Genomic DNA, 24,254 nt, shown 5'->3' on the forward strand with positions numbered 1-24,254 from the left:
AATCTCTGAGCAACACCGGCCAGGCTTCCATTTCTTTTTTATGGCTGAGTCATATTCCATTGTATATATGTAACACATCTTCTTTATCCATTCATAATCAATGAACACTTAAGTTGCTTCCATATCTTGGCTATTGTAAGTAATGCTACAGTGAACAGGTAAAGGCATATGTCTTTACGAATTAATGTTTTAGATTTGTGAATGCATAGGTCCTTATGAATTAATGTTTTAGATTTCTAAAGATAATTACCTAGAAGTAGAATTCTTGGATCATATAGTAGTTCTATTTTTAATTTTTTGAGGAACCTCGATAATGCTTTTGGTAGTGGTTGCAACCAGTTTACAATCCCACCAACAGTGCATGAGGGTCCCCTTTCTCCACATCCTCATCAACGCTTGTTGTTGGATGATAGGCATTCTGACAGATGTGAGGTGATATCTTATTGTGGTTTTAATGTTCATTTCCCTGATGATTAGTGGTGTTTTGTTTCTCTTGCCTGAGGAGATATATCCAAAAAAATATTACAGCTATAATTTCGCGCTGAAGTTGCTAGAGGGCCAGATCATTATAAACGTGTGAATAGCACAACATACCTAAGTATCATTGCTGATCAGGTTCATCCTATCATGTTGATGGTGTATCCCAATGGAGATGGCTTCTTCCAACAAGACAATGCGCCATGCCATGGTGCTTGTGTTGTGCGGGAGTGGTTTCAAGAACATGAGATAGACTTTACTTTGGTTAGGTGGCCCCCACAATCACCAGGTCTCAATCCAATTGAGCATTTGTGGGACAAAGTTAAAAGAGCCATCAGGCAGCTGGTTCCACAGCCATCAAATCTCACAGAACTGGCTCTTTTATTTTTGCCGCATCTACTACGAGGATGAAGACCATTCTCAGCAATCAGACTGTGGACATCCCAGAAAATGTGGACAGCACTCTGAAGGGGCGCACCGTTATTGTGAAGGGCCCCAGAGGCACCCTGCGGAGGGACTTCAACCACATCAATGTAGAGCTCAGTCTCCTCGGAAAGAAGAAGAGGCTCCGGGTTGCCCAATGGTGGGGAAATAGAAAGGAACTGACCACAGCTCGCACTACCTGCAGTCATGTACAGAACATGATCAAGGGTGTTACACTGGGCTTCTGTTACAAGATAAGGCCGGTGTACTTTCACTTTCCCATCAGTGTCATTATTCAGGAGAATGGTTCTCTTGTTGAAATTAGAAATTTTGGGGGCGAAAAATACATCGGAAGAATTTGGATGAGGTAAAGCATTGCTTGTTCAGTATCTCAAGCCCAGAAAGATGAGTTGATTCTTGAAGGAAATGACATTAAACTTGTGTCAAATTCAGCTGCTTTGATTCAACAAACCACAACAGTTAAAAACAAGGATATCAGGAAATTTTTGGATGGTATCTATATTTCTGAAAAAGTAACAGTTCAGCCGGCTGATGAATAAGATGTAAGTTGTCCAGCTATAGAAACACCGAGATGCCAAATGATTTGCCACGGACAGTGCTATTCATCAGGCATGGTGTCAGATTCCTTGCATCACCTTTCAACATCTTGTGGAGTCAATGCCAAGAAGAATCGCCGCAGTACTGAAGGCAAAAGGTGGCCCAACGAGGTACTGATGGGGTGGTCATCATAATCTGGCCACTCAGGGTATAGGCATGGGTTTATTTTAGGATTGTTTTTCTGTTCCATTGATCTATGTATCTATTTTCATGCCAATGTCATGCTGTTTTGACTCTTTTGTGGTTCTATATAAATTAATTGTTCTAGCTCTGTGAAAAAGGCCACTGGTATTTTCAAATGGATTACACTGATTCTGTAGATTGCTTTTGAGTATTATGAACATTCTAACAATGTCAATTCTTTCTATCCATGACTATAGCCTTTCATTTATTTGTATCTTCTTCAGTTTCATTCTTCAATGTCTTATAATATTCCAAATACAGGTCTTTTAAATCCTTGGTTAAATTTATTACTAGGTGTTTTTTTGGGGGGATTGGGGGTGGTATTTTTATGTTATTGTAAATGGGATTTTTGTTTTAGTTTCCTTTTCTGAAAAGGAAACTAAAAAACTTAGTGCCACAAAATACAGCATTACAAAGAACACTTATATGAGTAAAAACATCTACAGTGTGAAAGGGATGTAGCCTCAGTTATGCAGTCTATTTTGTCTGATATAAGTATTGCTACCCACCTTTTGTTTGTTTGTTTGTTTGTTTCAATTTTCATGAAATATCTTTTTCCATCCCTTTACATTCAGTCTGTATGTGTGGCTTTTGATCTGAAGTAGGTCTCTTTTAGGCAGTACATGAACGGGTCTTGTTTTTTTATTCACTCAGCCACCCTATGTCTTTTGATTGTAGCATTTAGTCCATTTACAGTTAAGGTAATTATTGATAGTATTTAGTTATTACCATTCAATTAATTGTTTTCTGGTTGTTTTTGAAATTCTCTGTTTTGTGTCTTATTCTCGTTATCTCTTCTCTTGTATGTTGATGCATTTCTTTAGTGTTGTGTTTGGATCCCTTTCTCCTTATTTCTTGTGTACATATTGTAGATTTTTGGTTTGTGGTTACCATATACTTCATATATACCAAGCTATGTGTATAGCAGCCTATTTTAGGTTGATGGTTGCTTCTTAAGTTCAAACCCATTCTAAAATCACTACCATTTTTACTCACCCTCTCCATATTTATGTTTTGGTCATTAGTTTTTTCTTCTTTTGTGTGTGTGTTTGTATATATTCCTTAATTCATTGTTGTAGCTATTCATGATTTTGCTATTTTAACCTTTATAGAGCTTTAGTGTTTGTTGATCCACTGCTTTTTCTAAGTGTTTGCCTTTGTCAGTGAGAATTTTTTCCCTTTATTTTCTTATTCATGCACTTGATTTTTTTTTCTACTTAAAGTCCTTGTAACGTACATCATAATACTGGTTTAGTGATGAACTCTCACTTTTTTGGGGGGGGGATGGTGAGGGGGGTCTGGGAAACTCTTTATCATTTCTTCAATTCTAAATGATTGCCTTGCTGGGTAGAGTAATCTTTATTGTAGGTTTTTGCTTTTCATCACTTTTGAATATTTCATGCCAATCCCTTCTGGCCTGCAAAGCTTCTGTTGAGAAATCAGCTGACAGTCTTATGAGACGTTCCCTTGTAGATAACTATTTTTCTCTTTCTACTTTTAAGTTTCTCTCTTTGTTTTTACCTTACACATTTTAATTATGATGTGTCTTGCTGTGGGTCTCTTTGGATTCATCTTGTTTGGGACTCAGCACTTCCTGGAATTATGTGTCTGTTTCCTTCACTTGTTTGGAAAGTTTTTAGATATTATTTTTTTGTATAGGTTCTCAATCCCTTGTTCTCTCTCTTCTCCTTCTGGTACAACTATTATGAGAATGATGTTATCTTGTATATTATCCCAGAGGTCCTCCCCTCCAAAATATTCATTCTCTCTCTCTCTCTCTCTCTCTCTCTCTCTCTCTCTCTCTCATTCCATTAGGGTGTTTTCCACTGCCTTATCTTTAAGTCGTTTATTTAGTCCTCTGCTTCATCTAATCTGCTGTTGATTCCCTTAATGTAGTCTTCATCTCAGTTATTCTTCATTTCTGAGTAGTTTTTATGGTTTCTACCTGTTTGTTTAGGCTCTCACTGAGTTCATCTATTCTTCCTCTAAGTTTATTGAGCATCCTTATAACCAGTGTTTTGAACTCTGTATCTGGTAGATTACTTGCCTCCATTTCATTCAGTTCTTGTGGAGTTTTATCCTGTTAGTTCATTTTGGATATGCTTCTTTGCCTCCTTATTTTTACTAACTACCTGTGTTTGTGTTAGGTAGAGCTGCTACATCTCCCTGTTTTGGCAGAGTGGTCTCAATGTTGTAGTTATACTCTGAGACCCAGTGGTGCAGTCTTCCTGTTCACCTGAGCCAAATGCTACAACAGGGTCCCTTGTGTGGGTTATGGGTTTCCACCTCTTGTTGAGACTTGATTGCTATTAACATATCAGTAGTTGGGATTGACCTCAGTCTGACAGTCTATGAGAGCTGACTTTTTTTTGATTGGCTAGTTTTGTATTAAAGATTCCTATTCAACAGTGGACAAGCTGTTGTGTGGGTGCTGACCCCACAGAGCAGGAGTTGCTCAGGTGCCATCCAAGCCTGCCCTTTGGGTATGTGGTTTGTGGAGCTGGTTGTGTGGTGCTCTCTTGTGGTGTGACTCTATCCAGCAGTTCTGTTGGTTCTGGAGACTCTTTGGAAGGGCTCCAGTTCAGGCCAAGATCAGCTGACATTTGTGCGCAGCTTGGGGCCATCTAGTGGGAGCTACTAAAGTGACCTGCATTTGGTCACCACTTGTGCTGGGCTTGGAGGGCCCTAGGAGAGGCTATTGCTGCAAACCAGGCTGGCTGCCACTGGTGCCAGGCTTGGGACCCTTTGTTGGACACCATGATGTGAGCTGAGGCCAGCCACCTCTTATTCTGGAACTCACTTCAAGCTACGTTCCAGCCAACACTAGCTGAAACTTACGCCAGATTTGGGACTATCTGAAGGAAGTTACAATGCAAGTTGTAACAAGACCAGTCGCCATTGTGCTGGGCTCAGGCTGCTTAGCAAGAGACACAGGGCGAACTGAGGCCACTGCTGCTTGTTTGGGTTGTGTGGACCTTGAGAGATTTTAGGCAAGTTGTCAGCATGAGCCAGAAGCAGGCTGTTCCTGGGGGAACACTGCTGGAAGCAGCTCAGGCCAGCTAGAGTGTTGGGTAGGGGGTGGAGTCTCCGGTAATCTCACCTTTTTGGGGCAAACAGTGTTAGCCAGGTTAATGGAGAACTCAGATTTGGCACACACCTGCTCCTCATGGCTGGTCTGGAGAGGGCTCAACAAAGGAGCAATGGTGTTGTCAGCACTTAATCCCTAGAAAGGGCCTCCCTGATCCCTGCCCCTCCAGCCCTCACACTGGAGCCCAGAGCAAGTGAATCTGAGACATCAAGTCCTTGCATAGCTCCTTGAGGAGAACACCTGGGACTCCAGCAGCCCTTCATCTTACTCAGCCACAATCCTTCAAAGCCAGATGTCATGGGGACTTCTCTTTTCAGCACTGCTGCACTGGGCTGGGAGCCAGGTCTAGGGCTGGGACCCTTCACTTCTGAGGTGGAACCTCAGCATCCAAGATAGGCATTCTGCTTCTTAATCGTAGGGGACCTGCCCTTTATTTGTCTCTACCCCTCCAGTGTCATCCTGGCTTCCTCTTTATAATTCTTGGTTTGGGGACTTATAATTAGCTAGGTGGTTCTCATTTATGGTTGTTCTATAATTTAGTTGTAATTTTGATGTGGTCTTGGGAGCTAAATGTTTGAACAACCTAATGGGCATGCCATGGAAGTAGTGATCACAAAACTGAAAGTTTTGCCTTTTCTGACAGTAAAAGCAGTTCAAAATTACATTATTTTTTTTAAATATTGTTATTGACTTCAGAGAGGAAGTCAATATGTTAGATAGAAACATCAATAATGAGAGAGAATCATTGATTGGCTGCCTACTGCACGCCCCCTGCTGGGGATCTAGCCCGCAACCCATGCATCCGGTACTCTTGACCAGAATTGAATCCTGGACCTTCTGGTTCGCAGGCCGACGCTCTATCCACTTAGCCAAACCAGCTAGGACTTACATTATATTATTAAGAAATGTATTGTGGAGCATGAAAGTTTGTTGCTTTTTTAAAACCAGATCTACCTTTTATTTATTTTTATATATAGTAAAATTTGAAAATTGTGGTACTACTTAACCTTTTATTATACCTTTTCATATTGTCTTTTTCATGAGAAATCAGTTTCATCTCATCCAAATAAGTCCTTCTATGTATACTACAAACAAGAAATATTAGCAAAGAGTTCTTGCATATCAATACAGATGTTTCTTAAACTGGCATTGAAAATTGCCCTCCTGGAGACAGCGCCTGCTATTTATAAAGGCTTGACCCAAAGGTCAAAATAAACTATTTTTAGCACAGATGTCATGGGACTTTTGGGTTACCCTGTATTTATATTCTTTATCTTTGACATCCCTGTGACATAAGAGCAGGTGATGGTATCCCCATTTAACATACAAGTAAACTGTGGCACAGAGGATTCATGCACCTCTTTCCAGGACTGGGCTGAAATTGAACCCCATTTTCTTGACAGCTGGTCTCAACACAGTTACAGGGGACCACAAATAATTTCATACATAAGTTTAAAATCAATAGGGGTTACTTAAAATGAATAGTAATGTTAACTTAATATTATGAAGTACAGATTAGGTTTAAATTATTTGTACTATAGAAAATGTTTGGTTGCCTCTTTTTATTATTTTTAGAATAGCAATATTCCTCCCCCTTTTCTGCTTTTGCAGAAAGTAGAAGGAAGGATTAGTGGATAATTGTATTGCTGTGATTGCAGCACCTGTGTGTTATTTTTTTTGATTGGCTAGTTTTGTATTAAAGATTCCTACCAGCTAAAAGTCTCCCTCATCAAATAGCTTTTTATTAGCTAGTTTGGTTTGGGTGGTTTTAAATTTACAATAAAAACCTTCTTAATTCAGTTTAGACTTATACTTTAAATTTTGCTCTAAATTTGTTAGTTTACCATTACCTTTTTATCATCACACCCATTTCAGTTTTTTAATTTCAATGACAATGGCAACATGTACTCACAGAAGGAATATATAGCTTGAGCTATCCTGTTATTGCTAGCCCTCAAGTTTGTGTATGCCACTTAATTTATAGGTACTGATAACTCTTTCCTAGAGAGCTGCCTTTTAAGGAATACATGTCTAACTTTGTCTAATCTACTATATAAGAAATAGGAATTAACCACTTTGGATTATGATTACCAATGCAGATGCTAGCAGCACTGTTTGGAACTTTATCTTATTGCAATCACAAAAAGCACCTTGTTTGTGGACTTAGGACTGTGTTTAAGTACTCAGGGTTTGTTAAATCTCCTGAATATTATATGTTTTCTGAAGTAAATAGAGGAAAATATTTAAATACTGTAGAATGGGTTGGTTGGTTTTATTTATTTGGCCACATCAAACTTTGAAAATTATAAAAAATATTTAGAAGATGAGTTACTGTAGGTAAACCCTAATTATTTACTAAGCTAGCAGTGTTTTCTGAAGATAATCCCCCCAAAAGAAAACTTCAGACATTAGCCTGCCTAATTTAAATTCAACCATTAATGATTGTTTCACTTTTTTTTTTAATCCTCACACAAGGATATTTTTCCATTGATTTTTAGAGAGAGTGGAAAAGAGGAAAAGACAGAGAGAAATATTGATGTGAGAGAAACACATTGATTGGTGGCCTCCTGCATGAGCCCTGACCAGGGCCCAGGTCGGAGAAGAGCCTGTAACCAAGGTGTCAAACTCAGTACTCTTTGGTCCTCAGGCCAACTCTCTATTTACTGAGACAAACCAGCGAGGGTTGATTGTTTCACTCTAAAAATCGTTTTAGAAAGCATCATTTTCACTAACGAAGATGTTTTGTAATTTTATTAAATACATCCTGTGTTTTTATGTAAATGAATATATTATATCTGGATCATTTTAGCTTGTATACTTTTATATCTCCATTTTTTTTGTATAGTGAAGCAGAATTATACTCCAAAATATATTTTACCTAGATAGTCATGTCTTGCTTTTATAAATTTTACTACATTGGAAATACCCTTCTGCTTTAGAAATATTAACATTTGCTTTCTTTCTGCTTAATTTTTGTGTAAACTCTAAATATAATAAGATAAAGTGAAATATTTCGTTTATAAGCCCTCTGAAAGTAGAGCATTTTAAAAGCAGGTAGGTGCCTCCACCCTACTTTCCATGAAGCGTTTTACCCATTCAGGCAGACTTTTAAACACAGCTTGTTTTGATAGCAAACTGCTCTCCTGTGGGCCTGCAGCCTTTGCTTCCTGGCAGCACCTTTGGTGCGAGAAGAGAGTGATCAATTGGGAGACTGTCAGTGCCAGCGTGCATAGAGCGATAAGTTAACACACCACTGGGAATTTCTAGGGCCCACCAAGATACTTCACTTCTAATGTGCTAACAAGCTCATTTTTCTACCTCTTGCCTCTTCAGTTATTTTTTTTCTCAGAAGAGCTTAGAAGTTGAGTGCATCAGGCATAATGAAAAGCTCTGTAGGAGGGAGAAGCAATAACCCCATTTTTCCCTTTTCAGCCAAATAGAAAATTAGTTTCTGGTAATACACAAAGGCCAGTATTTTTTGTACAAGGGGCACTGCTGTGAATCAAAGGACTCTATTAACTGCAGAAAATTCAGCAGCTGTGAATCTCCCCCAATGAAAAAAGTACTTTCCAACAAGTTGTGAGATATGTGGTATTATTTAGATTGAACCATCAGTTTCATCCTTTTCCATTTATAACCATATACCTTCTTTTTAAAGTGTGCTATATTTCTTTTCTATGTTAACACTCAAAAATGTCTATATGATCCTTCCTTAAAATTCTTAACCATGGCTCATTTTAATAATCTTGTCCTGTTGCTACTCATTTCAGAAGTAAAATTCTTTTGAAGTTCAACCTCGGTGTGCAGAATTGAAAATAATGGATGGCAAGGAATTGGAATTCAGATTATTTCAGTGCATAAAATAAATTTTAATACAAGGAGAAAGTACTCAAGCCATTTAGAGGGCAAAGGATATCACAGTCTCAGTCAAGTACCTATTGATATAGGCTTCCCTTTACTCTTATGTTTTTTTTTCCCTCTTCTTAATAACTTTTATAAATATAACTGACTATGGTAGCTCCTATTGAATTAGAATTTTAAATTATATTTCACAACTTTTCTTCTTGATCTTGATTGTAGACTTGGGATACAATTGCTAGAATTGTAGAACTACAGTAATTGAATTGTAATTTTCTTTTCAAAAGAATAAGGAATTTTGGGGAGAAAATAGTTAAATGAGTTTCGGAAAATCAGAGTGAAAAAAACCACCACCAATAGGCAGATTTTTTATTTTTCTTTATACTTATTTAAACGTCTTATGTAAAGCCTATCAACAGAGCATATTGAGTACAGCAGGAAAACTTTTAAAAGTTGTAGAAGAAAGGTTAACTGATTTCTCAGTTCAGGAACTATACGACATGAAGTCAGCATGTGAGCTTTTCCTGATAATTGTATGTTGCTGCCTGCTGCTCTACATTTTGACAGCCATTTCCATAGTTGCTTTCGTGAACAACAGAAATATTCTCTCTCTTTCTCGCCCTCTCTGTGCTAACAGCACAATCAGGCCTGCTGAAACAGGAAGCCTGGAGTGGGTTGTTCAAAAGCAACAACACTTCAAGGTACTGGTTGCTTGTCAATAATATCAGAGAAGAAAATGTGGTGAAAGGGAAGTACAGTGTTTTTCTGTCAGTGTCAGTGCCCTGTAGATGCTTTGTTAGACAGTATTTAGGAGTCCTGTGGTCTCTTTGCAAATATTCCTGCTTGTTTCAGTGTTATAATTGACTGGGGGTTTTTCCTGACATACAGATTCAACTATGTATTTATCTTAACCGCATGGAGTTATTCGAGGATTATAGCAACAGTAGTCTACCATTCAAAATGAGGACAATTGTTGGGAAAATGCAGAGATTTTAGAAAAAAAGGAAGATATGCAGGAATTTTTCACAATAAATCTTTACAAATGAAAAATATAGAATTTCAGACATAGTATTTTAAACAACATTATCGTATTTATTGTGTGGCTTCTCAGAGTAAATCTGCATATCTGAAGCTGACTAAAAGAGGCTGACCTGATAGCAGTTGAATCCTTTCTCAAGTAAACTTAACTTTCTTTCTTCCAACAGTTCAGTATTGTAATTACTTTCTAATAAATGTCTCCCTGTTAAACTGCCATTTATAGTGATATCCAGAAATGTAAACATGTTAAAAACCATCTTTCTTACTCTTTAAAAAGCCATACTTTTAATATATGCAAGGTTAATGAATTATCATATTTATCAAGAACTGATGGCTTAGCAATCACAGTGGTCCCTTTTGATGAGCCTATTCTTTTTCAATATAAGCTGCATGAACTTCATCCTTAACTGAAGGAAATCAGCTATGAGGAGAGAGCACGGTACCTGCAAACAATTGTCCAGCACCATTTAGAACCAACGACGTTTGAAGATTTCGCGGCGCAGGTTTTTTCTCCAGCTCCCTACCATCACTTACCACCGGATGCTGGTACGGTTAAAAGCAAGTATTTATTACTTGTCATTATTTGAACTTGAAATGCAATGCCCTTTTGTTCTAAAAACTCTTAAAATAATAGAAAACATGCCTGAATAAAATTCCAGTTCCAACATTGAAATATAAATATTTTTCATCATTATTTAATATTTGAATCTGGCCTATAAATTTGATTCATTCTTTTACCTACATGGAATTCCTTTGAAAGTCTTCATAGAAGTGCATACACCACATTTTATCTAAGCTAACGGACGGTGACTATTGTGTTTCACGGAATCATTACTAAAGGAAGTATCTGCAAAAGAAACACAAGTTGAGCATGTACTGTCAACTTTAGAGCATCAAATTTCATGGCCAAGAATATTGTCTTATCTCTGATTTTACAAATAAAGTTGAATGGTCTAGATTTAAAAGTACTTAAAATAGTTAATTATTTTACAATATTTAAAGATTATAAAAGGGTACTGCATTTTTACTATTAACTAATTTTGAAGAAATCAGTAAAAAATAAATGACTCGTGGCCTTCCTATTCTGTAATACTTTGTACTCCTTATGATTGTTTCATTTATTTTATTTCCCTCTTTAGATCATTAAATATCAGTTCTGTTTATCTGAAGGTAAGACAAAGTGTCAACCAAAACATTCTTTGTTCTTCCCCTATTTCCTTTTTTTTTTTTTTTAATTAGCAAGCACTAAGCTTGTAACTCAATAAGCAAACTTAACACTGCCCTGGTTCATACTAAACATTTCAGAAATGGTCACTAAATTTTTTCCAGAATTATACTTACTAACCCAAGTCTGCATGAAACACTAACACTGGTTCTGGTATAAAAAATAACTAATAATAAACCCCTTGGTTGAAATTAGTTACATCTTCTTATATTGACCTTCTTTGTTTATCAGCATGAAAAAGTAGTACTACTGAACTGAAATGGTATGTCTTTGTATTTTATAATTTGTTGCATTTTTATTGAGTATCTTAACTCACCAAATAGTTGTTCTGTTGTGTGCCTTGCACTGTACTAGGCACCTGAGATATAAAGATGACTATTTTAATGGTATTCAAAGGAAGCAGGAAAAGATAATACAATATGCTTGAAGTTTATTATAGTAACTCTTTAAATTCTCTTTTGTAATTTTTTTATATTAAATAAGTTTAAAAGGTACAGTACTGTTTTTCTTGCCTAATTTATTTGAAAAAAAAATTCTGTAATGCTGAATTGAGATTTAGTTGATGAAATTAAAGCTTCATTTCTGTGACCATTTAACTGGGCATTATAAAAATAATTATACCTAAAATCTTAGAGCTCTTTTGATTAATATAAAAGACTTATTAGCAATGATAACTAGGTTGAATCTTTTGAAAGAAAGATTAAAAAACTTAAGATTCACTTCAATGGAATGATACTATCTAAAATTATTCAGTTTAGCATATAGAAAGATGGCAAAAGGAAGATATTAAAAGTAAATTAATGAACAACAAAATAAAAACTAGTTAAGTTCTTACCTGAAAATGTCCTTTTTAATAATGGAGAATCTGATAAATAGACTCGATTATTAAAATAGATATGAATAATACTTTTGTAAATCACATAATCAAGCTATATATTTCACAACTGAAAAATATTGATAATGGGACCGCACTCAGACTAAGTTTTCCCGTTAAATGTAGAAAGGGTGTCAATTTTAATGTTCTAGTTGTTTACCAACTAGAGTCCTTCGCATTCCTCTTCTTCATGTTCCTTTCTATTTTGCGTCTTATCCTGCATATTTTGCCAGACACATATATGTAATACAGGAAGTAAATAGTATTCTCACTTTCTGAGGCATTAAGTAAAGGATGATACAGTAACCAAGTCAAGGCTCTCTTGGCTTCATTTTTTTATTGTATTTCGGTGTTTTATTTACAATTTGTTTAACATAAAACTGACAGTTATCTAAATAGTAATGCAGATGTGAATTTTAACGTAAACCTAATGCCATGCTAAAAATTCTTTCAGTTAAATATTTTTGGGGGTTGCAGTGAAGAAGAAAACTTTATTCAGTGCAAAATAGCTCAATCGTTATACAGCATGCTGTAGAACGTTCAATTAATTTTTTTTAATTGTCTTTACCTTTAGGAACCATTAGATACAAACACTGTAAGAGGTTGTTTTTGCCTGTAAATAACTTGGTCCAGTATTACCAAATACCTTTTTATATATTTTTTGCAGACTGCGTAGTTATTAAAGATAGAAATTTTTAGCAGAGTGGCTCTCAGTTCAACACAATATAAAAATTAAATATTTACTTCTGTAGTAACAAAAGCATTGTGTTACCTGATGAATGATTGTTTTATTTTTTTTCCAGTCACCTCAAATTTTTCTGTCCTAAACCACCCCATACATATAGAATTCTCTTTAAAAGTGTAAGTCAAAGCAGGGGAGAGAAGACATGAAATAAACTACATAATAGCAGTATGGAAGTTTTTTGGTTCATTTTTACTTTTTAACATATAAAATTTGCCATATTGAGGAAATGCATTCATAATTGCAAGTGAAAATTAGCTTTAAATATTCTATGCATACTTCATGTATATAAAATAATACTCATCAATACAAATGCAATAATTTGAAATTAAGTTTAAAGTAATGCCAATATGATAATCATATAAAGAATATCATCTTTCTATCTAACCAATCCTATAACATAATTTTATTTGGTGGAATAATGTAAAAAATACTATTTTTTAAGTTGACAAGTTGATTTAAGATGACCTAAAACCTACTTTCTATTTAACAGTAATGTACCAACTGTGATGACATTAAGATACAAAAATAAAAATTTTAAAAAATAATTTTTAGTGTTATTTAAATAGATATGAAGAGCATTTTTGATATATCATAGTTGCTCCATAAATTTCATAACTGTGTTTTCTCAAAATGGACTCTGTGGCAGTAGATTAATACTTACGGGAAATTATTTTTATTCCTAAGGTCATTGAGGGGAGATATGGGAGATCAACAAAGTGTTACATCATGATAACTACATTAAAACATTATTAGATTGTTCTTGTCCCTTATTTTTAAAAAAAAATTACAGGAAAAATCCCTTTATCTTTGTCAGGCATGTGTGTGGAAAATATCAAAAGTTTTACAGTGACCTTCTTCTTTAACTTTTTTTATATTCATGAACACCTCTCCTCTGACTCTGCAATGAAATTACTCCTCTTCTTGACCAAATTACATTGGTAGTTCAAAATCTAGATATTTTTCCCTAATAGCACATTATCTTTTCAAATCAAGTCTTATTTTAATAAAAGAAATTATGGAATGCCAACAAGAAACAGGATTTTTTTTTTTTTTTGCTGGAAAAGTACAATAAATATTGTCTTAATTTCAACATTAAAAATAACCCTCATTTTTTTTCAGTGTTGTCTTTTTAGTATCACCGGCCATAAATATGCTTAATGTTTATTGTGTAGTATTGAACTAGTATATAACTCCACTTGGATTTATTGTTTTTCTGCAAATTAAGTATAGAAATGTTAGTACTTTAAAAATTAAAGGATTGATCGGTGTTTGACTATATATGCACATGTACACATATTCATATACACACGTTAAATATACATACCAATACCTACATACAACTGTATAATAACCTTTAGAAAACGTATAGGCTGCTATTTTTTTAATATGTTTTCATTGATTTCAGAGAAGAAGGGAGAGGGAGAGAGAGATAGAGACATCAATGATGAGGGAGAATCATTGATCGGCTGCCTCCTGCCTCCTGCCTGCCCCACACTGGGGATCAAGCCTTCAATGGGGGCATGTGCCCTGGTGGAATCGAACTGAGTTAGGCTGCTATTTAAATAAATATTATAAAAATTAGTAATAAGATTCAAATATTTCTATGTATGCCATCAAAATAAGAGTTAATCTAGATAAGAGTGATTATGAAAACGTAGGGTAGTGTCAAATCATCTTTCATTCTAATCTATTTTACTATTATTTCACAAAATCTGTATTGCCACATGTAGATGGGATAGCGTTATGATGATCAGATCCATCTCTTTGAACCTTTGAATAGAACGAATCATCAAAATTTAGCCATTGCTTTAAGTAACCATTTAAGCTCAGTGTCCTTCTTTAAAAGTCATTTTACACTTTACTTTCCAGGCTCTGAAGTAAGCTGGAAGAATATATTTTAGGAACTCAGAAGATTTTATATATATATTTATATATATAATCTTGAAAATAATATTTGTAAATGTCAACAGGAAAATCAATTTCCTTCAACATATAGTATAACCTATAAATTTGTTTACTATGTTTTAAAAAACAGATTCCTAATCATATCACTAGGTTAGCCTAAAATTATTAACCATTAACCTTTTGCTTTTGTTTTGTTTTGTTTTTTAATATATTTTATTGATTTTTTTACAGAGAAGAAGGGAGAGGGATAGAGAGTTAGAAACATCGATGAGAGAGAAACATCAATTCAGCTGCCTCCTGCACACTCCCTACTGAGGATGTGCCCGCAACCAAGGTACATGCCCTTGACCGGAATCGAACCTGGGACCCTTGAGTCCACAGGCTGATGCTCTATCCACTGAGCCAAACCGGTTAGAGCCCATTAACCTTTTGTGACAATAATTACTATGTTCAATTTCCATATAAAACATTCATTCAGAGTAAAATTTTTGTAATGATAATAGTAAAATAATAATTGAATAATCACTGTGTTAAGTACTACTATACATGCATTCTCTCATTTAATCTTTATGGCAAGTCTGTGAGGTTGTTTTTTTTTTAAAATATGCTTACCAAATAAAAAATTGCTTATCCAGAGTCAGCTGGTACTTGTTAAAGCAAGACTCTGACTTCAGAATCCATGATCTCAACTATTATAATTACCCATTTTATCTAAATATTTTCAACCCCTTCTTGCTGTTGAAAGAGAGAGGAAAGAAAGAAAATGCCCAATCACGTGTCATATTTACAAATTAGAAATTATAAAAGATTTCTATTTTTAAGGCTCTACTTTACCACTCATTGAAAAATCTTCTTTCTTCTTTTTTTTAAAAATAGTTTTAAGGTTGCCATGGAGAAGTATGTGCCTTGGAATCAGACTGATCTGGGTTAAATGCTAGTTCTGCTGTTTATTATCTGCATGATCTCAAATAAATTAACGTATCTTAAACCCAGTTTTCCCATTTGTAAGGAGATAAAATATGACAAGCTTAGATATGTTCTAAGTTGCAATAATGGTAATTCTTGAATATCTTAAAATGAAACCACTTTGCCTATATTTCTGTGCCATTTTATTTTAAATGTGTTATTTACTTTATGACATTCAGTGGTGAATACATGCTAATCTTAATCACTGATCACCTCCTGTAACAATATTAAAGCAGTAAGATTATTTAGGTAATCTGCATCCTTTAATATAAGCTTATATATTATAGGAATATTAGCATAAGAGTAGATAAATTAATTTCCCCAAAATTAAACTTTTTGGTATGCTGTGTTCTCCACATTTCAACAATTATATTTTATAAGTGGTCATTTTCTTCAAAAATATTTCTAATTTCTATTCCTTCTTTTCTAATCCTCATCTGTTCTGATTCAAGGAATGTTAATTGTCACTCGTATGTGTTTAGTAATCTTATTATAGGGTTATACTTATTGGGTACCTGCTCTGTGCCAGGATTTTTGTATATGTCGTCATTTATCCCTCACAACTTTGCAAAATAACTAGTGTTGTCTCCATTTTACAAATAAAAAAACTGTCCGGTGTCAGTTTGCCCAAGATCCAAAGCTAATAACATGACAAATTTGGCATTTTATGATACCTGTCTAACCCATGCCCATGCTTTCTAACAGATCACATTGCCTCTTAGTTTAGTATTAATTGGAATTGCGTTCAAAGTCACAATATTTTTAAAGCCTATATCTACGCTATAACTTTAGCAGTTTAAACTGGCCATGCCTGTCAGCCACAATAAATTATTCATTAAGTTCCCATATATAATCTGTATAGATCCCCACAGTCATATTCATCATGTTACATGTATTTGTAATAATAGTTTATTGTAATCTGTGCACAAGATATGAGTCAATTTATTATACCTTTAAGATATAGACACAGTCTGTATGAGTACTGCACCAGTGTTAGTAACAGATGCAGTATGCATAAATATAGGAGTCCATAGATACTTTGTAAACTTTATACTTGAGGATATATTAATAATAGAAATAAATTAACATTCTTTATAACTCAGGTGATATAAATCAGTACTTAGGCAGAATAGGATGTGAAATGAAGTGTAGGTATCACCGTATTCTTTACATCTAAAATTGAGATCTAGCCCTGGCTAGGGAGCTCAGTTGATTAAAACATTGTCCCAAAATGCCAGTTGCAGGTTCAATTCCCTGGTTAGGGAATATACAAAATTCAACCAATGAATGCATTAGTAAGTAGAACAACAAATTGGTCTCTCTCTCTCTCTCTCTCTTTCTCTCTCTCTCTCTCTCTCGTCAATCAATAAGTAAAAAATGTTTTTAATATAAATAAATAAATAAAGTTGAGATCTGTCTACTCTAAATTATTTATAGAGTTTGGGAATGCTGAGTATATACGATAATTGTTTGCTAAAATGTGAAGAGGTACTCGTAGCTATATTCTATACACACTAAGAAGCCTGATTTGACTCAGTTTACTAAAGGGGGGATTTCGCGCTGCAGGCTGTAAGGGAGACATGGGAATTCCTGTTTTTGAGTAAAGCATTATTTGAATTTGGCATACTCTAAAGCAGTGGTTCTCAACCTTCTGGCTCTTCAAATACAGTTCCTCATTTTTTGACCCAACCATAAAGTTATTTTTGTTGCTACTTCATAACTGTAATGTTGCTACTGTTATGAATTGTAATGTAAATATCTGATATGCAGGATGGTCTTAGGCGACCCCTGTGAAAGGGTCGTTCGACCGCCAAAGGGGTCATGACTCACAGGTTGAGAACCGCTGCTCTAAAGCAATGTTCTCCAATAAAACTTTCTATGATGATGAAAATGTTCTGAATGCACTGACCAGTATGCTTGCCACTAACCACATGTGGCTGCTGAAAACTTAAAATGTGGCAAGTGCACTGAGAAGCCAATTTTTTATATTTAATTTTAACTTAATTAATGTGGCAGCTATGGCTAACATGTGGGGCACTAAGTATAGCTCTAAAGATTCTATGACTGAGTGATCAGGATAACATACCCCCAGTACAGTGAACACTTTGAAAGATAGATGTTTATAGCATCTCTCATAGACAATTTTTTTCTTTTCTTTTTTCCTATTTGAACTTGTATTAGTTGGTAAGTATAACATTTGAAATTACAAAGCATTCATTGTGATACATCATCACTCTAACACATTGCATGACCAATTGTATTTCATAATAAAAACCTGATTACTCTCTTCTCTGCTCCTTGGTTAACACCTGTAAAATTCTGCAGTGTCTCTCATATCTGTTATCTATCTTCTCTTTTGTTTTCTCACTTCTGCTCGCTACTCCATTTCTTCATTTACAACAAAGAAAGAAATGCAGTGATAGTTCTCTTCCTCCCAAAACCTCCGCTAGAAAACATTGGCCATCTCAAGGTAAATAGCCATGGGAAAGCCTGTCATGATTGGCGGGAATAATATGCAATACCAGAAAAGCATGAGCCACTGCTCTTCACCTTCCTTCTGCCGTCCATCTGAAGTGCTTTCCTAAAAAGGGCCATGGGTTCATATTCTCCTTGAGGTTTTCCAGTAGGGGATCCAGGATCAACCAATTGAGATCTTCAGGATGAGTAAAGGTGAACAGAAATACATATATTCCTTTTCCTTGTATTTTGAAGGCCAACCTCATTTCAGTTAGAAAAAAAAAAAATAATGTTGAAGAAGTTGCTTTGAAAAGCAGGGCAGTTGACCTGGATTATGAGTAATAAAATATTTTTCTTCGACAATGTATGTTTATTCATAAGTATAATGAGAACATTTGGCCTTTAAAACATTTTGAAGTGTCCTACCAAGACACATTCTTAATAACAGGGATACATCTCAGTAGGACCGGTATCTCTATTGAATGGTCTTGTGTTTCCTTATAAATACTCATAATTTCAATTTAGGCACAAATGTTTTATTATATGGAAGTTCTAGTATGATTATATCCAAGTGTCAAGTGTCAGTGAGGTGCTACTTTGGCTAACAAATATGCCAAAGCTTTCCCGACAGAGTAAAGAGTTGTGTAAATTTAAGCCTGCAACCTGTATGGTGTGTGTCTGTTTGTGACACATATAAAGAAAATTTCCTTGTACACAGAGCCCAGAAAATCTGGATTAAAGTGCTTTATTTTTTTTTTATTTTTTTTTTTATAAAAGTGCTTTAAAATATATAGAATTTTTTAAATTTTGTTATTCTGTTTGCTGATTTCCTTTGTTTTTTTTTAAAGGGCTTTTATTTTTATTTTTAAATATATTTTTATTGATTTCAGAGAGGGAGAGAAAGACAGAAATATCAGTGATGAGAGAGAACCACTGATCGGCTGCCTCCTGCACTCCCCACATTGGGTATCAATCCTGGTTCATAGGTCAACGCTCAACCACTGAGCCACACCGGCCAGGCAAGGGCTTTTATTTTTAATATAATTTCTTATTTATTCAGAAAATATTTGAGAGCCTATAATGTGCAAAGTTCTGTAGAGTTGCTGTATATGAAAGAATCAATTCATGGAAATAGAGGTGAAGAACTACTTTATAAATGACACAAATAATTTTCTAATTTGAACTTATCTTTGCTTTTAAATTTTTGTATCTTCTAATTCTACTGGTTGCCTTTTTCCTATGACTGGATATTATAATTGCAAAAGGAATTTATTAAGTTAAGGAAAAGAAAGTATTGTTTATCTCTTCTAAATTGAGACATTTTGGGGGTTGGTTTATCTTTTTAACTGACTTTCAAATGTGAATTGTTGTCCTCTTCCTCCTTCTTGAAAGCATATTTTAATACCTAGATGTATAGTGGTCTCATCCTGCTGCATTCCTTTTGAAACTGATTGCTTTGTTATTTTCAAGTTTAGGCAGTGAAGGCCCTTTTCTTGGTTATACCCTATGCCCTAGAGATGGGAATTGGTCCTTCTTACCTGCTTCTTAAGCCCGTCCTGCATGCTAATAGTGCTTTGGATCCCTGTCCTTTCTGGCCCAAAGATTTTGCTTCCCATTGCTTTTTCTGGGGAGCTCTCTGCTTGATTCTGGCTCTGGAAATAAGGATTGGCGCTTTCTTGCTAATATGATGGCATGAGCCACCAGATCATTGGGTTTTAAATAAAATATTAGTTAACTGTTATAACAAGCAAGTTTGGGTCTTGTTCTTTCCTCTCAAAAGACCTCATTCAAGGTTGGGATCCATTGCTACAGATTAGTAGCGACAGGTTGTTTTAGATGGGATTAGAGGCTGGATAGCCTGACCTGTAGTAATGCTTTTGCTTTTCCCACAGGCTCCTACCCAGAGGTTCTACCCAGTGAAACTCCCACAGCAACGCAGGTAGATGGGGCCGACCTGGCCTCTCCAATGTCTCCTCGAACTAGCAAAAGCCGTATGTCCATGAAGCTGCGTCGATCCTCTGGCTCAGCCAATAAATCCTAAGGAGACGAGCAGCCCAAGCAGAGATCAGCAGTAGCCACCTTAGCATGAACATAGTGTTAACCCTTTCGGGCTTTTATGTTTGCCATAGCATGCATGTTCCTTCCTGAACATTTATTGTAAAAAGAACACTGGATTTAAGTAATTTGTAACTTAATATTTTAGATTTGAGTTGTTTATTCACTTGGTTTTTTCCCCCACACTGCAAACTGCCTTGGGGGAGAGGGGCATTCAATATCCCTTCACCTTTCTAGATAATTATGTCTAAGAAGTTTTACTTTTAATTTCATGATTACCGTTGAACCAAAATAGAATGGTTCTCGTTATTTTATTTATCATGCCCCATTGCAACTTTATGGGCTCAGTAAATATATAATTTTTTTACAAATGTAAATTTTTAAATTTAAGCATTTGTAAAGTTATAGCAAAAGTTGCAAATCTGTTAATACACAGGGTGTGTATGGATTATTTATGTTATGAAAATAAAACATTAAAATAAATGGTCTTTTAGCATCACAAATTCTAACTGAAATAATTTTAGCATTAACTTTTTCTTCCCAAAGCAATGGCTCGTTTCTTGGCTGTGTGGTGACGCCGTGGCATATCTAGTAACCAGAAAAATCACTGTGTTAACTTTGATTTAAGTTTAGCTTCAATATCTTTCTAATGTTTTGCTTTTTAAATGGTATCACTGTTAAATGCCTCTTTTTTTCTTTTTTTTTTTTTTTTGAGATTGTGGCCCTTTATTATTGGCTGGTGGATCCTGGTGTACCTATGTTCTTTCTTAAATACCATAAAGGGGGGACTTGGGAGGAAAAAAGAAAAGAAGGAAAAAACTTTTCTGATATAAATGTGTTAATTAAATTATGTGTGTTTTTTTTTAAAAAAAGGAACATGACCCAGGAGTCCAAATTAAATCTAATATTGTTAATACTGAACTTGCAGGTGTAGTTGGTATACATTCCACTCTCCAGAGGTATTTTCCTACAGTAGATAAGCTGCTCACATTTTGCTCATATTTTGTTTTAAACTGGCATCTCCTAAGGAAATGTAGCATGGCATCGGTACTAACTGCACGTGTAAATACATCATACAGCAAACTATAAAATACAAATTATGTATCACCTTTCATGTAGTATCTAAAAATTTGTAACAGTGAAAAAAATATATAGTATTTAGTAATACAATAAAAATATTATCACTTATGTCCATTAGTGTTTTTGTCTTTTATATATTTTCAGATTTAATAATCAAGGCTATATAATTAATGGAGAGATGTGAAGCATAAATCTAGATTATCATGAAAAATGGGCTTGAATTTTCAGGATACACCCCTAACTTATTTCACAGGAATCCTACCACAATCATTAAAAATGCAGGAAATTTTATGCCTTCATAAGGGCTGGCTAGAAACTTCACCCAGTGCACTTGGTTAAAGCATCATTTTATCTCAGCCTCATGTTTCTTTGATTTCTTCAATTTACTTGCTTATAGTATGCATTCAGGAACAAAACTTTTATAGTTTCTAAAATCTGTGTACTTTTTTATTTTTTTATAAATAAAAAATTCCTATGAAACAATGTAGAAAATAAACTAAAATTCCTACAAAAGACAATAAACATGTCCCTCAGAACAAGATTAAACAATACAGTTTCCCACAACCTAGGTAAAGAATTACAAAGAGGAAAAATCAAAGTAACAGCTTACACGTTTCTACAGTGCTTTCAAAATTTTTTTAATGAACAGCTAATGGTTTCATGATATGTAACAAAATGGAGTGAAAATGCCAACTTGAAATAGCAGTTAATTAGCATAATTAACATGATTATTTTCATCTTAAGATAACCACTAGATTTTTTAAATTTTTTAAATATTTTTCTGTTGATATTTTGGGGTGGTAAAGTGTCTTTAAAGAATAGTGCATATTCTTTGCTTTTTGGAGCTCTATCTGCACAGCCATACTTTAAAGGAAATTTTTCCATTGCATTTCCTCACCATCACATTCATTTACAAAATATAATTTCTCCTGGCTGTAATCTAAGTGGGTCACTAAAATTATAAAGTAGGATACCAGCTTTGGGGAGATGTAGCTTTGAAAAATAGGCTGTGTTTAATGGAATTCTTAAGACAAACACAGAACACGACAAAGCACCAGCTATGGACATTTATTTGGTAGTGAGCATCTTATAAACACAGGCGGCCTGTCAAGCGATACTCACTCAGCTAGTGTCCTACACTCTGGCTCTTAGGACATGGGTACAGAATGTGCACCGGATATGGTTTACATAGAAAAGAAAATACTAGATAGTGAATGACTTGCCAGTCAGCTCCATTGTGGATTATAGGTATTAACATCTTCCTTAAACTGAACATAGTTTAATTTATAATACACAGTACAAGATTTACAACGGAAGTATCAAACAATTTGAATGAAACCCTACTAAAACAGTTCAACTTCAGGAAATGAGTTCTATATTCCCAAAAAGCTATTTTTTTTCTGGTTTAAAGTATCTCTTCCTGCCTACTACACACAAAATAGCTAAAGGTGAGAATCTTGGGGCTATGTCAGCTGCTTCCTGTCAAGTAGCTCACTCCCCACCTCCAAACACTAACTTAAAAGTAGACTAATACTGAGAAAAGGAAAGCTTACAGGGAGATCCCCACATCCCCCAAAGCAAAAAATATCCTCCTATTTCCTACCTACAGACACAGGTCTTGAATCTCCTCCCACCCCAAAAGTTTGGCACCAGTCACAACTTTTAATTCACAGAATATACAATGCAAGATATCTGACCCTATTGAAACAGAAACTAAATAGGTGCCTGCGATGACAAGAGGGAAAAAAAAATGACTGTAGACATTGAGACATGCACGCATTCACTGCGACTTTCCATAGGAATTACAAGTCATATGGGATTCATTAGGACCTTCAGAGTTTGGGAGGCGAGGGGGATCCTATTTTCATGGGGAAAGAGAAGGATTTAAAGCTGGCAGTCCTTGGCCTCGAATGTTTATAACCATCCATATACATAACCTACTCTGGAAAGGGATTTTACATTTTGCTGTCCGCTCCTATGTCAGAACATCGACTACTGAGACTTTTAGGAGAGAACATACAGGAAGGACATGAGGTAAACTTGCAAGTTGAAGAGAGCCCTACAGAAATTCCCATGATCTGTTTCCTCGCAAACTCTCCGGTCTCCGGGCCCTCAACAGCCTGGCCGCAATGGCATCTGCAGCAGCAGCACCTGCCGACTCTCGGAGGGGTGGCACTTGTTGATGTGCCGAGTCAGCCCCGGGGAGCTAAAGAAGGTGGACGGGCAGTGCTTGCACGAGAAAATCTGCTGAGCACTCCCGTCGGATGCCCCTCCTGGGCTCGGAGCTTCCGGGGCTGCCCCAGCCAAAGCTGGCAGGAGCAGCTCCTCCCGGACAGCGTGCCACAGCCGGTGCTTGTCCCTGATGTCTGCGGACGGGAAGTGCGCCCCGCACAGTGGGCAACTGAAGGCCAGTGGGACCCCGCGTTCGGAGCCAAAGCCTGGGGCAAGCGCGCGGGCCGAACCCGCCTCGTGAGTGCCCAGATGCTTGCGCAGATAGGCTTGGCGACGGAACTTTTTGTGGCAATAGGGGCACACGAAGATCTCGGGTCCCCCGGCACCACTGGCACTGCCCGGCCCAGGCAGTCGACGCCCCAGCACCCCTTCCGTGTAGGGGACCCGAGGCAGCGGTGCCTCGAGGTGGGACAACACCTGGAGGCCCTGGGATGGGGCGCCCTCTGGGCGCGGCTCCACCCCGGAGCTGTCCCTGGCCTGCAGGTGCTGATTTCCCGTCTGCTCTGCCCGGCTGTTCTCCTTCCCCTCCGCCAGAAAAGAAGCAACAGCCCCGGAATCCGGGGAGGACGAAGGAGGAAGCTTCGCGTCAATCGAGGAGACTGCGGCGGCGTTTGTCACTGCGGGACGCGGCTTGTGCCAGCGGCGATGGGAGGCGAGGTTCGCCGGGCAGCTGAAGACCTTATCGCACTCGGGGCAGCGGTACTCAACGCGAACGATGCGGGAGCAGCGGTGCTGCGCCAGCGCGAAGGGGTCCGCGTACTGTTCCTTGCACAGCTGGCAGATGAACTCCCCCAGCGGCGTGCGGCTGCCCCCCAGGCCCCGGGACGGGGCTCCGGGCTCCTCCTCCTTGATCTTCAGGCCTAGGACCGGCGATGTGGTCACTTCATCGGCGAAGCTCAACTTCCTCATGGCCTTTGGCTTCTTGACTCCTGCGGCCGCAGGCCCAGACACGCAGCCCGGAGGCGCCTTGGCGCGGCGTTCGCCGGTGGCGGGACGCTTCAGGCTGTGCAGGGTGGCCGAGGGCTGGGCG

General features: G+C 36.7%; 2 protein-coding genes and 1 pseudogene across 2 annotated transcripts in view; 2 read left to right on the top strand and 1 right to left on the bottom strand.

Moving 5' to 3' along the window:
* RALGAPA1 (Ral GTPase activating protein catalytic alpha subunit 1) overlaps positions 1 to 21,104 on the top strand; it is a gene marked incomplete at its 5' end in the record, with an annotated part of 288,956 nt that extends 267,852 nt beyond the window's left edge. The window contains 3 exons of the mRNA XM_015561310.1: positions 10,107 to 10,231; positions 17,582 to 17,584; positions 19,750 to 21,104. Coding sequence (XP_015416796.1) covers positions 10,107 to 10,231; positions 17,582 to 17,584; positions 19,750 to 19,898 — 277 coding nt within the window. The remainder of the gene's footprint in view (positions 1 to 10,106; positions 10,232 to 17,581; positions 17,585 to 19,749) is intronic.
* Positions 862 to 21,002, top strand: LOC102762528 (annotated as a pseudogene).
* Positions 21,105 to 22,390: 1,286 nt separating the features above from the next.
* Positions 22,391 to 24,254, bottom strand: part of INSM2 (insulinoma-associated 2) — a 2,270-nt gene continuing 406 nt past the window's right edge. The window contains exon 2 of the mRNA XM_015561311.1: positions 22,391 to 24,247. Within this exon, the coding sequence (XP_015416797.1) occupies positions 23,105 to 24,247 (1,143 nt within the window). The 3' untranslated portion in view covers positions 22,391 to 23,104. The remainder of the gene's footprint in view (positions 24,248 to 24,254) is intronic.

The sequence above is a fragment of the Myotis davidii genome, unplaced genomic scaffold, assembly GCF_000327345.1.
Source record: "Myotis davidii unplaced genomic scaffold, ASM32734v1 scaffold176, whole genome shotgun sequence".
Classification (NCBI taxonomy): Eukaryota; Metazoa; Chordata; class Mammalia; order Chiroptera; family Vespertilionidae; genus Myotis; species Myotis davidii.